The sequence below is a fragment of the Cololabis saira genome, chromosome 12, assembly GCF_033807715.1.
Source record: "Cololabis saira isolate AMF1-May2022 chromosome 12, fColSai1.1, whole genome shotgun sequence".
In the NCBI taxonomy this organism is placed as follows: Eukaryota; Metazoa; Chordata; class Actinopteri; order Beloniformes; family Belonidae; genus Cololabis; species Cololabis saira.
Window position 1 is genome coordinate 6,446,870 of NC_084598.1, and position 16,586 is coordinate 6,463,455.

The following is a 16,586-nucleotide window of genomic DNA, read 5'->3' on the forward strand; positions in this document are numbered from 1 at the left end:
TGATTATTATTACTATTACTATTATTACTATTCTGTGGATTTTTCTTCCACCGCTCGGGGCGCTCTAACCGGAATTAGAATTAAAACTAAGACAAAATAAATGCAAAGAAGAATACGCTACTTCTTCTTTAGCAGATAGAAGTAGGTAGAAGCAGATTTCAAACAGATAAATACATAAATAAATACCGGTTATTTTCTCTTGGTTCTGTCCCGTTTTAATCAGCAAAGTTGCTGCCGTGTTAAAAGACACTGTTAGGAAAGGATCTATTTAGGTACAAACATGTACATCATTTACAGTTTAAAATCCTTCTGTACATGAAGTAAATATCTAATCTAACAACAGAAATATCTGCAGCTTGCATATTTAAATAGAGCGGATGCGGCCCTTATGCAGGTGCAGCTTGTATATCTTTTTTTTATTTTTTAAGAATAGAGCGGATGCGGCTTATATGCAGGTGCAGCTTATAGTCCAGAAAATACGGTACTCCTGAAGAAACCAGCAGGGGTGTGACACACCTGAGTTTGAGTTAATAGTCATTTCAGTCACCCAAATATGTGTTCTCACAGATTCTTTTATTTTATTTTTTAAATAAAATCTCCCCTTTAAGTTGCAGGTACAATTATAGCACTGGTGGATCAATTTTGTACAGACTGGTGAGTAGGACAAGTTGCTGCGATGAAAAGGCTGGATGGCTCTGATTTGTGGTCGAGGCTTCTTTTCTCACGTGCGATGCCACTGATTCAGATGTCAGAATGTGAAGAGAAAAATGCAGCACACGTCAAGCGTTTTAGTGCATCACAGGTAAGACATCATTTTTTCAGCGTTTTTATTTTCTTCCCAGGCAATCTTAAAAGTCTATATCCTAGATGTCCAAATCTGTATGCAGAGGCGGGGCGGCTTATAAAAAAAAGAAAAGAAAATCACATGCAACTCATTCTTTTATTTCTCAATTTTGTCAAAATGAAGAACAAAATAATCATGTGGTACAACTCGATCTTTTCTAAAACAGTATTCATCTCTAAATATATCTTCTGAGAGAGACAGTACGTATTAAACCTTCTGTATTTAAAGTGACTTAAATCTAAAAGCATAGTTTACAGAAAAATTACAAAAGTGATTTAATCGTTGACTCGTTAATGACCCTGCAATTGCCGAATGAGTTCACTCAACAAAAAGCAAATGTAGTGTAACCGTCAGTCAAATGGGAGGCAACATGAATGTTCACCGTTGGATGTAGGCCAGAGCCATAAGGCATATAGCAGCACGTGGAGTCTAGAAACTACTCCATTGCTTTCTTTCAGTGAGTAAAAATATATATATTGCACTTTGAAGACAAAATGAAAAAATAATCTCACAGATAAAGGCAGACACAAGTATCACCTAAGAGTCATGCGGGTGATGATGGGCTCCTTGGAGATGAAGTCTACCGGGGTGAGGCTGAATCCCTGTCGTATAGTCTGAATGGTGACGAGGTAACCATCCTGCAGAGAACGCTCAGACTGCAGCCGTTCATTCAAACATCTCCCTTTGTGGTTCTGTTTTAGTGGCATTTCAGCAAAGTCTAGCTGCCTGTCTTCCAACCTGCTTCTTCCTCTTGTGCTTCTGAGACATCACTTTTCTCGCAGAACGCAAACCCCTGCATCGCACCGCTGGGTGGCCATAGAGGTGACGACCTCCCAGGAGTCGATCACCGGGTCGTAACATTCTATGCTGCTGAGGAGAGAGTTGCCATCGTACCTGCAGGGGCACAGAGGAGTTGAGTGTGGCAGCAGAACTGAGGAAATACACATTTTAACATCACAATCATACTTCTGTGTTATTTGCATGTTGCAGCATGTACAGGACTGTCTCGGAAAATTTGAATATTGTGATAAAGTTCTTTATTTTCTGTAATGCAATTAAAAAAAACCTAAAATGTCATACATTCTGGATTCATTACAAATCAACTGAAATATTGCAAGCCTTTTATTATTTTAATATTGCTGATTATGGCTTACAGTTTAAGATTAAGATTCCCAGAATATTCTAATTTTTTGAGATAGGATATTTGAGTTTTCTTAAGCTGTAAACCATGATCAGCAATATTAAAATAATAAAAGGCTTGCAATATTTCAGTTGATTTGTAATGAATCCAGAATGTATGACATTTTTGTTTTTGTAATTGCATTACAGAAAATCACAATATTCTAATTTTCTGAGACAGTCCTGTAAGTGCAAAAGCAAATAATCAAATGTATCAAATCAAATTAAAATATTTTCTTGCGTTTTCATCATCTCACAACTGTCTGTAGGGCTTGAAAAGTCAGAGACACAAAGTCTGTCTGAAAGGTGGATATTGTGACTTTATGAACAAGTGAGGATTTGTTACGTGTATGTGAAAGTTAAGTCCTTATTTTTCCCATTTTGTTTAAAATTGCCTCTAATTTCCAAGAGGAAAGTGATTAAACTGAATTAGAGAAAACTAAATGAAGGAAATGCTGAAAGCCTGTGCTTTGTAAAACCCGGATCTGAAGGCCCACAGGTCCACAAACAGCAGCAACTGAGGTGGCTTCAGTGAAGGTCTGGGAAACTTACGGTTACATTTATAATCATAATTATTCCATTTTGTCCAAGTCCAGACCCATTGAAAATGAAAGCATGTTTCCTAAAATAGCTGTAATTCCTAAATGCTATATTTTTGAGAAACCTCAAGTTGAACCTTTAGATGCATAACGAAGGACAATGTTCCTCACCCAGCGATGGCGTAGAGTCGTCCTCGGAGAACGGTGGCTCCTACGTAGCAGCGAGGCGTCGTCATACTGGCTACCGTGGTCCAATAATCGGTTCTGATGTTGTAAACCTCCACAGAGTCGAGGTGCGAAACGCCATCAAAACCTCCCACAACGTAAATGTGGTCATTAAGTAAAGCCACACCAGCCCCTGAAAGAACATTTGAAGGTGTCAAAGAAGAGAGGAACGCAGAGCTGCGACGGTTCATCCCGCTCGTTATTTCACCCACCTGAGCGCTTGGTAGCCATGGGCGTCACGCTGGTCCAGTGGCCCGTGTGAGGGTCGTACCGCTCCACTGAATTCAGTATATTTAGTCCGTCGTAACCACCTGCAGCACAACGTAGCAAAGATTTAAGCTCATTAGAACAATGTAAGATATCTTACATATATTTAAAAGGCTGATTTATGGTTCCGCGTTACACCAACGCAGACCCTACGGCGTAGGTACGCGGCGACACGCACCGAACTCTGCACGTCGCCGCGTACCTACGCCGTCGATTTTATGCAGAACCATAAATCAGCCGCCCATTTGCTCCTGAAAGAAACTCCTAAAATAACTCCTAAAAGACAAGTAAAATATGGGTGATTACTTGTAATCTTTCTACGTTTGTACTTTCTAAACAGAAAACAAGCTTTATATTGTGATATTTAAATGTTCTTCTATTCTCTTCCTGCCGCTCGCATTGAAAGCCGGTTGAAAGCGCTGTATGAAACAGTCATGGATGAGGAACGGTTGATCCAGTTAGTTGAAATGAGAAGTTATCTCTATGATACCTCCTCATTTCACTACAAAAACCTCAATAAAGTGGTAGAAAGAAACGGGACGCACAGCGCAGGAGATCGGGAGCGCAGAGAAAAGGGCCCTCTTCTCTTTTTTCTGATTAAATGCATGCGAAATAGACAAACAGGCGATCTATGAGTAACTTCAATGAGAAATAAAACACAGAGAATATGGATAAAAGGAGGTGCTGGATCCAATCGAATAGGTACCGGATCTTGTTCCGGCAGGATCCGCCACATATTAAGCCCTAATAAGATTCTTCTTATTATTATATCTTATTATCTTATCAGCACCGTCCAGCTCCCTGGCGATCTCCCTCCAGCAGCTGCCACTTTATTGAGGTTCTTGTATTGAAATGACTGTTTCCTACAGCGCTTTCAACCAGCTTTCAACGCGAGCGACAGGAAGAAAATAGAAACAGGCCATCCGACAAAAGTCCAGCTCAAAACGGCGCACCGCATCGCGCCGCGCCGCTCGCAACCAGTATAGACAGTGCAATAAAAAATAAAGCAATGGAATTATTTTTGACGCTGACGCTCACTCGCGTCGCATGCAATTAGGACACGTGTAAGTCCTTATTTGTCTAATATTGTAATAAACATGGAGAACATTGTAAATACTGATAGCATGATATCAAAACTTGCAACTAGTAATTGACAACTCGTTTAATGGTGATTATTGTCGGATTAATTTCTCCAGCATCTATAATAATAAAGCAGAATAAAACAGACAGAAATGCTGTATTTTCATGTTGTTTTCCATCATTTTATAGAGCTGACTGACTTAACTGACACATCACACTTTTAAGGACCTTTTATTGGACCCATCATTAAGGTTGGATCTATGGTTTGGACACAACATATCTTACACTAATTATTAAATGATGGATATAGTATAATACTGGTATAAACCTCAACAGAGAAAGATGAGTGATTAAAAACTAAAAATCATAATCGAGAGTCAATGCCAAGCTCATTTTTAGATTTAATTAGAGAGGAACCAATCGATTGGCTGGTGATTGAGCACTGTCCAAGGCTATGGAGCTAACAATGAGTAAGAGGCTGAAAATAAAAGACAGTAGACCACACAGCAGCTTCGGTTACCTTTTACAGGTCGATTATGTTTCTGCATGCAGTTGATTAAAGTTCATAGAAAAAAAAAAAGAGAATCGAGAGACTAAGAAAACCAGAAACTTGCAACTAGTGCATCTTTTGCTTTAATGATTTCTAGGATATCACAAAAGCTTCTCTCTCATTGACACAGATCCAACGTTGATTCAACTGCTAGAAAGTTGAGACCTAATATGAGCCTCTGTGCCACCAAAGTGAATATATCATGATCTTGCATCCATACCTAAACAGTATATGAGTCCACTTGCCACCACCAGACCAGCTCCTTCCCTGGCCGTCTGCATATCTCCCAGCATGCTCCACTGGTCAATGTTGGGATCGTATCGCTCCATGCTCGTATGACGCCGGCTTCCGTCAAACCCACCGGCAACATATATCATGTCTGTCAAAAGCAAGATGTAGAAGTGACATTTACAAGGAATTGAAGAGAAAGAAAGCGCCAGACAGCTTTGTGGCGTTGAAACACTCACTAAACACTCACCTCCGAGCGTTGTGGCTCCAGCAAGGCCCCGCCGTACATTCATGGTGGCAACGGTGTACCAAACGCCATCCTCATCCGCCGTGTAGTCCAAGCACTCCACGGAGCTGAGTCTCGACCGGCCGTCGTAGCCTCCGATCACATAAACCCGATCGTGCAGAGACACCGTTGCCACATAGCGCCGTTTTCGTGCAATATTCTATTCAGGACATACCAGTTTGTATCAGATAAAAAGCTTTAAAAAAATTGAAAAAAATCAACAAGACTGTTTTTCAAAAACACACTACTCACAGGCAGAAAGCTCCATTCTTGAGTTTTGGGATCGTACTTCTCAACTACGTCTATGGGTGACTGCTGGCTGCCGAAGCCACCTATAACCAGCAGGACTTCTTTGGCACCTAAAATGGAAATAGAGGGGATTATAAGGCTGGTGTAGAAGAGACAAGCATTGAGTTAAATTACATTTAAAAGCAGAGTTTCTACCTAGTCTGGCTTGTGTGCGGGGGCCCTGCATCTCACTCCTCAGCTCTGGTCTTAAGTGGAATTTTTTGGCCTCGTCAACAAGGTCTCGACATGGCAGGCTGCACCGAATGAGAGGCTAAAACATGTAAAAGCTTGCTTAATTATGGTCTTCTACAAACATCAGCAGAGATCTTTCATCTGAAGCTTCGAGTGTGATTACCCAACAATCCGTTTCATGTCGCCAAGCTCACCTCTGCGTCGATGACATCTGTTATGTAGCGAGGGGTGAGGAGAGGCATTCGAACAAACTCAAGCATGTCTGGCAGATAAGGCTCTCGCTCTTTCCGGTTGTGTTTGACCCAGTTTAATACGGCCTCAAAGACGGGCTCTTCCGAGTCCACCTGCGGACAGACGACACCGGCGGCAGCCATAGTTACGACCGCGACAGCAACGCTTCACACCAGCAACTGACAGGTGCAGTTAAAAGATATGCACCCAATGTATTTGTGATGCAGCCAAACTGCAGCTGTTGGTATAACAACCCTGGTTCCCAAAAACCTGCTGTGTAAAATGCAAATTAAACAAACTAAAAAAAATAATAATTGAAACCCCTGAAAATGGTGTAAAGAACACGTTTTAAACAATTACACTTTCATTTTCACTTTCATACCAGCAACGGAAAGCTGAGATCATAGAAACAAGACTGGAAGGGTAATATAACGTGAAAGGGCCGGTAGCATGGATGAATTTAAAAAGAGCTGATTTAAAAATAAAGATGGGAAGATGTTCATGACTGTATGGCGACGGCAAGACAGTTGGGCACATAGTTCAACAATAACACATCTTAATATGACATTTATATTCAGTTTTGTTTCTGTCTGTTAGTTTGACAAAGCTGATGGTAAAAATTCCACCGGAATAAGTGTATTATTGGATATTTTAACCTATTTTTTGAAAATGCTTGAATAGTCCACCCTGTAAACTTTGCAATGCCTTTAGATGCTTTTTTAACCGTTCAGCTGTGATTCCTGAACCATCTCTACAGACATCAGAGCACAATTTTCCTTCCTTAACCGTTAGAAAGACAAAAAGGTTTAGTTTAACAACCCCTGCATCAGTGTGTCTTCGCTGGGGCTGTAAGGGTTTCAAAAATAGAGAGGAACTAAGGTGAAAACTGAAAAACTTCTCTGTGTTTGGATGAATCCAGATTTTTAACTCCTATTCCAAATCGTGATAAAACATATTTAACAGGATTCAAACATTCTTGTGGATTCATCTCTTAGTTTATTCAAAAGCAAATGGACAAAAAGAAAAAAATCCTCCTGTGGTGTTTTTCCTTTTTGCATATTGCTCTTATTATATAAAGGCTTTCATCCCGCGCATGTAGGCAGCTGGAATGTTGTTGAAATGTTAGCGACTGTGTTCCGGCTGCATGGCGGTTAACACCAACGCTAGGGTGGGTTTGTGTGTCGATGTCCAGTCGTGGTCACATGATCCAGATTTGGCGACTCTGGGAAGAACGTGCAGTGACCCAGAACAGCGGTCGGTGAAATGAACCGGTGGAACATCTCTGGTTGCTTTTCAGTTAGAGATCCACATGAGACCACAACCGTTAACAAGGGGAAGTGGGGTCTGCAGTTTTCTGTTTTTGAGGGTCCAATTCACCAGAATAGTCTGGATGCCAGACTTTTGGGAGACAAAATCTTTGCATTTTAAAATGAAAACATATTAATGGAGCTGATTGATTTTGGACATCATAGACGTCACATCCTCCAGACTTAACAGGAAACGGACCACGAGGCTCATTATTGTGAGTTCAAAAGCAAGGATTTCTAATGGTTTAGGGGTTGGATAATTACCGTATTTTCTGGACTATAAGCCGCTACATTTTTCATAGGTTTTCAACCATGCAGCTTATACAAAGGTGCGGCTATTCTGTGGATTTTTCTTCCACCGCTCTGGGCGCTCTAACCGGAATTAGAATCAAAACTAAGACAAAATAAATGCAAAGAAGAATACGCTACTTCTTCTTTAGCAGATAGAAGTAGGTAGAAGCAGATTTCAAACAGATAAATAGATAAATAAATACGGGTTATTTTCTCTTGGTTCTGTCCCGTTTTAATCAGCAAAGTTGCTGCCGTGTTAAAAGACACTGTTAGGAAAGGATCTATTTAGGTACAAACATGTACATCATTTACAGTTTAAAATCCTTCTGTACATGTAGTTAATATCTAATCTAACAACATAAATATCTGCGGCTTGTATATCTTTTTTTTTTTTTTTTTAAATAGAGCGGATGCGGCTTGTATGCAGGTGCGGCTTATAGTCCAGAAAAATACGGTAGTAGAGCCAAGCATCAATAATCATAAATATTTTGTGCAGGTTTTGAGGAAACATGTACTGCTATACCGGCATTATTTCCAAGAAAGTCCTTACTTATTCTGGCAAAAGTCAAATCCCGTTCTGCACATATTCCAACGACATGGCTCTGTAGTTAAGAGTCTTGTCTTTGTGTAGATCCATCAGCCAGTGAACATGGTGGTAGTGGGGTGATGAAATCAGCTCAAATGAGCTATGTATAACGAAAACAAAGCTTCAGCATTTGACACGTTGTCTTTGTAACATCTTCAAGTTCATTTTTCATTTTCATTTAACAGAGGGGACCATTATTAATGGAAGTAGAGTTTTACACCTGACTGCAGTGGACCCATTTCAACCTTTTTTGTAAATGCAAGAGCACAATATTCAAAAGGTAACAGCACAAACTGCCAAATGTAAAAGTTTACACCCAAAAAAACCCTCTGAGATGACAGACAACACCTGAACTGAAGTGAAATTATGCGTGACTGTGTTTTACAGGTATAGTCTAGTTTTATTTTTAAAACAACAAAAATGACGGGAAGAACCATTAAGCACAATGGATGATCTATAAATCACCATGTGATAATGACGGTGTTTATACAAAGCACCGCATGTGCTTTGAAACAGGAATTTCCTGAGCACAAAAGGCAAACTTAAATTAGCTTCGCATCTCTGCAATTTCACTGTCAGATCAATCCAGAAAACTGAGGGGATCTGGAGGTCTGGCGGGGGTGCACGGACTGAGATTAGCACAGGTTGGTACTTGCCCTCTTTTTAATGTTCAGGTATTTGAGAAACAATAAAAAGCTATGACAGTCAAAATAAACAAACTTTTATTTTTTTTTAAGTCGAGCCAATTTTCATGCAATTAAACATTCATTTTAACTACATTAAAGGAGCAGGTGTTTATAAAGACCATTTTGAAGACCTTCTCAATAATAAAAGGCAGCTTTTATGTATTTCCAATAAAGAAAATAGTTATTTTTAGTATTCAGTGACGACAGAACACAGGGAAAAACAAAAAAGTAGAAAACGTCCATATAGTCAAGTCCTACCTGTATTTCGTCACATTTTATGAGTTTTTCCACTTCTGTCTGGCTCAGCAACATGAACTCCTCGTGTTGAACCACCTCGGAGAAATGTTTCTGGGAGAAGAGTTCAGCTGCCTGCATCAGGTCAAGGCAATTGTGGGTTTCGGCAAAATCCCGAATACCCAAACAGTTGGATGGATCGAGCTGACTCTCCAAAAAATCACAACATGCCCTCTTCACCCCTGGGGAAAAACAAGAATATGTTGGTGTATGCCCACACATCATTCACATTCACCCAAACTCTGGCAAAGAGGGCCTGAAATTCAACTCAACTCCTCATTAGGAGGGGCAGAAACTATCTCATTTGAAAACTGGTCCTGTGTCCATTTGGCAAATTGAAAAAAATTGCCAAATAACACTTAAAAAATATTCAAAAAATGTCAACAACAAAACATGGTACAAGTTTCTAAATCAAACACATGCATAAGTATCTAAGGAAAGAAACTTCAACACTTATGCACATTTGCAGCCAACTCTGAAGGTTGGTGTTATTGGGTTTGTGTGCCAAAATTGATAGGATGAAATCTGGTGTGCATTAGAAAACCAGGGAACTGTACGACCCATCAAAACCAAATGCAGAGGTGTCAAGTAACGAAGTACAAATACTTCATTACCTTAGTTAAGTAGAAATTTTGGTTATCTATACTTCACTGGAGTAATTATTTTTCAGATGACTTTTTACTTTTACTCCTTACATTTTCACGCAATTATCTGTACTTTTTACTCCTTACATTTTAAAAACAGCCTCGTTACTCTATTTCATTTCGGCCTTTAAAAAAAAACTATCCAGTTAAATTGCTCCATCCGGATAGAGTGAATTTGGTTGTGGTTGTTTCAGATGTTCTTGTCCAGTTTTGTTCTTACATCCGTTCCCTCAGATTCCTGCAACTAAACTTGGATGTACATTCCAATAAAGGTTAGGATAAATGATAACATGCCTCTGAAGTTTGACTTTTTGCACCATTACAATACTTATAGGCAACTAGTCATCATATCTGCTGCTCTCTGAAACACATGTTAATGCTCAATAGTACACATATATGGTTCTTTAATATATTTGCATTATACTAAGATACATTCATTTTCAATGGCTTTTGTCCTTAATGGCTTGTTTCCCCCTTACATTACTTTTACTTTTATACTTTAAGTAGTTTTGAAACCAGTACTTTTATACTTTTACTTGAGTAAAAAACTTGAGTTGATACTTCAACTTCTACAGGAGTATTTTTAAACTCTATAATCTATACTTCTACCTGAGTAATGAATGTGAATACTTTTGACACCTCTGACCAAATGACGCACAGTTATTGCAAATGCTACCAAAAAAAATCAAGTTGGTACTGCGCCATATCATATTGTCCTTGATCAAATTTAAACACACCTTTCCAGGATTAAATTGCACTGTGATATCAATAATATACAGACATAATGCACCACTGGACCCCAGTGGGGCATATAGCACATGTGTTGGCTGATAAACTCTGTAAACGGTGTGCTGACTCCACCTGTTTGGCATCAAGGTGTGTGCCAGCGTGATAGCAATGTGGACTCAAGAGCGTATGACGAGAAGAGGAAATAGTGGGGGGAAGTTACTGATGTAGTTACATATTGGCTGGGCAGGAATATAAAGCAGAAATGTGTATACTGTATTCCAAAATGTGGAAAATGAGGGCTTAAAAGCTCAACCTTAATATCTCGCCTGTGACATATGAAGCATACCATGAAAGACAGGAAGCTACCCTATTAATGAAGGAGTTTTCTGCCTGCAAAAACAAACATCTGGTCAACCCCATGACTGAACTACACAAACAGATGTGTGTAGCAGCAGACAGTGGACTAGAACACACATCTTTGCGTTGGCCATAGGGCTGGGCGATATGGACCAAAAGTCATATCTCGATATTTTCTAGCTGAATGGCGATACTCGATATATATCTCGATATTTTTTCTGTGCCATAATTGGGGTTTCCCCCAAAGCATTATAGAATAGCATCTCTGTTAGCTTCATTTTTTTTCTGAGGCAAACCCTTAAAAAAACAGTCAGTTTTAATACAAAGCCTCGTGCCAAATGTCACACAGATTACTTTATTAACAGAGGTCACAATATCAAAATGTATAAAACAAATGAAATAAAAATAAACTGCCTGCACATATAGAATAAAAATGTTTCTTGAATAAAATAAAACAAATATCCCTTTCCTGCATAACAATTACATTAAAATACACTGTGCAATTAATACAATGTAGACAGTAACAGGCAGACTTTTCCACTGAGGTTGACAGTTGTGCAAATAACAAAACATTTGTGCAAATCTCAAATAAAACATTCAAGTCAATTTGTCACCAAATAAGCTATATCAAAATCAAAAAAAAAAAAAAAAAAAAAATTAAATTTTTTTTTTTTTTTTTTTTGAAATCGATATAAACGATATTGTCTCGTACCATATCGCGTTTGAAAATATATCGATATATATTCAAATCTCGATATATCGCCCAGCCCTAGTTGGCCACTGTCTGCAAATTTGGCTATCGGTAAGCTTCTTCATCACTCAAAAAAAAAAAAAACTTTCTCATGTTCCAGTAAGAGCCCTAAAAACCACCACCCAAACATTTGTTGTGGGCTACAGTGAGGAAGAGAGAGTACGTGTGTACAAAAGAGGAAACGCTACTGTTTCCGTGTGACTTACTGTACGCTGTCAGAACACACAATGCTGTGTCACTATTACTGCAAGGTCTCATTGCTGTTGATAACATCAGGTGGTGAAAAAGTCACCTAGTATTATATGCTATTAATGACAGCAGCTGATTGGAAATTAAGGATGGAAAACATTATTTTTGTACTAATAAATGCTGCTGATGAAATCTGCATTCGCCAATAAAAGTTAATTTACTTTTTTTTATCTGATCTTTTAAAACCTTTAACAAAAAAACAAACAAAAAAAAAATCAGACCTCAAAATCAGACTTTTTTTTAATATAATTTTGATGATTTATTGTCCACCCCATTTCCTGCGTGATCCCTCATTCTATTCCTTTAGCGTGGCGGTGCCATTTATTGGGTAGCAACACCTTCAGTGACTGACAATAATTGCACTTTGCTGACGACACATTTCGTTGACCTAATGGCTAATCTGTCAAGCATCAACAATGCATCATAAAGCCAGCTAGGAAAAGTAAATACTTTTAAAATGAAGGTAGAAGTCACACCCCTAAATTTACCTTTGAGCTGCAGCAAACACGCTGCGGGGAGTAGTTCCTGTACATTTTCAACCGTGACGAGGACAGTCTCTGTGTAGACAAAGTCCAACAAGATCTCCATAGTTGAGGCGGTGAGGCCTTGAATGTCGACAAAAGATTTCCCTTTTTCTGAAAGCTGTTTGGCAACAGAAAGAAAAAGATCATTAGGAGCTTACTTCAATGTTTCAAATATGGTCAAATAGTTCATTTAAGGCCATTGTTGCATTAAAGATCAAGGGCAGCCACAAATGGGGAAAAAAAGAAAAGAAAAAGTGTAGAACAGATTCTACAATGCCTAGAAAAATGTCTACACCCACTTTGGCATTTTGCAGGTTTAGGTGCTCTTTATTTTCAGACTGTGCCACACATTTTGAGTCTGCAACGTGTGTGAGGCACCAAAACAGAGTAGATGAAGAAGCATTCTAGGACCCTTATACTGCTTTTTAGACACAAATACTGTTTATTTGCCAGTTTGTAACCCACTGGGAGAGAGAAAATGTCAGCATTAAGGCAAATCTTCGAACCCCTATCAGACTCATTTGTACTAAATGGGATACTTAAGAAACTCTACGCTCTTCCTTATTATTAGTCACATGGCTGCTCCTGGTAAACTGCATTTTAACGAGTCCAGGGGGGAGGTTTGCCACCCTGGACAAGTTGTACAATTTTATGGCATGTAGCAGTAAAAATATTTTTGGAGGAGCAGCTCTGTTATCTGTGCAGTTTGTGGTGGAGAGGGTGGCCTGTCATCCACAGTTTTATTGACAGTATTCTAGAGTGTCACTAATATGCCAAGAAATGTCATCCTCAGTACGAGAAGCCAGGAGCTTCTGAATTTCATTACCTTTACAGTTTCCTGTCATCCGTATTTCCACATTGTGCAATGTTCCTGAACGAGTGCTCTGAATAGTCGTGGTGCTCATTTGTGTCAGTGATACACTGAACAGCACATGGGCCGTTATTAAAGCAAACACAATATCTGGTCACAGCATGCTAAATACTGCTCTGTTTCAGACTCTAACAACTTTAAATGATTACTATTTAATCTTACTAAAGGGGCAACAGAGTCATGAGACATGCCTACTTTAGACTTTTAGATTTATTCTGATAGACCACTTTAGCTTTCGCTGCCTGTCTGAAAAGGATATTTGACAACATACTTAACTTGCAATGAACATTACACATTATTTATAAGACTTCTGAATTTAATCTGCAACACCAGTTCTTACAATTGAGCTGAAAAGAAAACCATCTACACATTCATGCATGCACACATAATTTTTCTTTTTTTTTATTAACTTTTTTTTCTTTGTAATTCTTCTTATCCAAATTGAATTATTCAGTGGAGGCCAATAACATGAAATCCCATAACATAATTTAAAATAACAAGTTGCAATAAAACATATAAAAGCCCCCATTAGATGGTATGCTTTTATCTAATGGTTAGGTCCATTAGATATGTTACTGTGAAAATCCATTTATTCTTTTTTTTCTCTTCTACATAAAAGATAACATAGACACTTTTACCTCACTGGTGAACATGGCACAAAAATAGTCACTGCAGGCAGCTAAGACGATCCGGTGAGCAGGAAAATCTGTGTTCTCCACCCTCAGAGTGATGTCACAGAGTGTGTTACTCTTGCGAAGTGAATTCATTGCATTGAGAATGGATTTGGCATGGGAATTGGTCATGATGTCTTTAGGAGCCATGCTGCTTTGAGAATCCCTCAAGGATCTCAAACTACCGCAAGAATCTAAATACAAACAGACAATCTGTCAAAAAGGTGTCACAAAGGACTGATGCATTTCATTACAAACAATTTATTTTTTTACACACCTGGCAAAAGTCACATTGAAATGTGAGGAACTTGGTTTGCGAGTGATTAGTGAACAGAAAATCAGTCAACAGCTACTTGATTAAAAAGCCTGCCCCCCCGATGATAGAATAAAGTGTTTGTGAATTGTAATTATTACTGAAAATAAGTTAAGAATGACTGTGTCAGTTCTGTTTGTGGTAAATTCTAACATGCACATTAGAGACACATCAATTTATTAAAAAATGATGACTCACAACTAAAAGTTAGTTGATAAACTAGAGTGTTACCTCTGTGAGATTGTAAAGCAATTCTTGTTTTGCATTATGCATCACAGAGTAAAATGTATGTATGAATCTAGTACAGTCTTTAGGAAGCCCGGGAAACCCGAGGCTATATATATATATATATATATATATATATATATATATATATATATATTCTACTTCAGTACAGATCACAAATATTTGTACTTTACATAGACTTTATTTATATCCAACAAGTGACTTTCCACCTCATTTTAGAAGAACCTGTACTTCTTCATGATTCATTTCACAAATAATTTAGCAGTGGAAAGAAGTCTGACATGTCTTACTTTGCAAAAGTAATAAAACACTGTAAGAAATACACAGCTTAAACTGGTTGCCTAATAAGCATTTCCTCCATGTTCATCAATACTTATTTTTAGCCAAGTATTTATGCAATGGGGTAATGCCAGTGCAACTTACCGTTGAGAGATCTGAACACTTTTTCCACCACTGGGAGGCAATAACTATAGCTACACATGAGCTGCAGCAGCCCCAGCTGACGGAACAGCACACACTTCAGAAACACGGCTACAGAGCAAGCTCACAGTCAGGAGAAGACAGCACAGGAAGCCACACAAACACAGGATCGTAGCGGGAATGAGCGAGTACCTGTCGCTGCAGTGAGACTGGTTGACACGCTGAGCTGTCGCTAGCTAACGCCACTAGCAGCACAGCCTCGTCCTACTTCTGGCTGTCAGTCAGTGTTTATACACAATGCCGCTCCGCCAGAGCTAATCCATCCTGACCTCTGGCAGGCCACACTATGTTCCGAGAGGACCTGTGTTTGAGTGTCAAAATAACCACATATTCTCCCCCGGGACGACCTTTTGGACAGCAACACTGTTTGCTGGACTGAGCAGCATCAGCAGCAGCAGCAGCGCTGGACGTAAACACACCGCGACGTCACTGTACGTGCGCGCCCCCGCGGCCGGACGAGCGCGGGCACTTCTCTCTCCAGTAATCGAAATTCATGGAAACCCCACCTATCTTTAATACCTTTTATAACGAATTTAAGTTGTACTGTAAATCCCTTGAAGTATATGAACTTCAAATCTGTGAACAAACTGCTGAATTACATTCAGTGTTATAAATTAATAGATTCTGATTGAAATGATGTACAACCCTACCAAAATTATTTTTTTCTTTTTTTCTTCAATAAATCTTTATTGACAAAGATTACAATATACAGTATAAAGATCATAGCGTACAGGTGGAACAGAGAACAGAAGAGCCAGGGGTACATTGTATTATATAAAAACTTTGTAGAGGGTGCAAATATTCACAGTCTTAATAGCCTTTTGATAAGAAGAATCAATAAGTGATTTAAAATAAATTTCCATTTCCTTCTGAAACACAACAAAACAAGGTTTTTTGTTAATGAATGTACTTTTACTGCAAAATTTCTTTTATCCTCGTTTTCTTTTAAGCTACATATATTTATTTTATTTGTCATTATTTTGACATAACACTTATGATGTTTAGAAAATGTATTTATTTAATTTAATTTAAGTTTTTCTTGTTCCTTATTTTCTATTTCCTATTTCATTAATGTGTCCACTCAGTACAGGCCTTTTCTAATGTGCTTGCTACATGGCAGCTTGTTTATTGTTTATTGAGATCCCCATTAGCTGCAGCAGAAACTGAAGCTATTCTTCGTGGGGTCTTAATACAAAATAAAACAAATAGAGAAAAGAACTTAAAAAAATTAAAAAATACAGAATAAGAGCAAGAAAAAAAAAAAAAAAAAAAAAAAAAAAAATATATATATATATATATATATATATATATATATATATATATATATATATATATATATACAAAATCAAGATAATTTAAATCAAGACAAGAACAGAAGAACAGACACCTAGGGGGAGTATTGGGATTGGGCCAAAGAAGTCAACTATATCATCCCCACATATATATATATACATCTATATATATATATATATATATATATATATATATATATATATATATATATATATATATATATATATAAATACCTATTACACCCTATCATATCTAATATTCCAAGTAAATTATATTATATTCACACAGGATGTATCTCGTTTGTTTGTAAATTCAAAATTTTCAATAAAAAAAAAAAAACCTTCTCTCTCCGGTAACAAGATGCCTCCTGCGCGCTCCCGCCTGC

The 16,586-nt window shown here is 38.2% G+C and overlaps 1 protein-coding gene across 2 annotated transcripts; it reads right to left on the reverse strand.

Moving 5' to 3' along the window:
* Positions 1-565: 565 nt before the first annotated feature.
* LOC133456735 (kelch-like protein 12) lies at positions 566-15,318 on the reverse strand. Of its 2 annotated transcripts, XM_061735292.1 has the most exons (13): positions 15,041-15,318; positions 14,852-14,959; positions 13,837-14,063; positions 12,292-12,445; positions 9,038-9,255; positions 5,873-6,022; positions 5,643-5,757; positions 5,451-5,557; positions 5,163-5,358; positions 4,905-5,063; positions 3,000-3,098; positions 2,734-2,920; positions 566-1,738 (listed from the first exon to the last, which is right to left on the reverse strand). In XM_061735292.1, exons 2-13 carry the CDS (start codon positions 14,907-14,909, stop codon positions 1,612-1,614), a joined length of 1,797 nt encoding a protein of 598 aa, XP_061591276.1. In that variant the 5' UTR covers positions 14,910-14,959; positions 15,041-15,318; the 3' UTR covers positions 566-1,611. The 2 variants fall into 2 exon arrangements, with proteins under 2 accessions (XP_061591276.1, XP_061591277.1); XM_061735293.1 differs by lacking the exon at positions 14,852-14,959.
* Between the last annotated feature and the right edge of the window lie 1,268 nt (positions 15,319-16,586).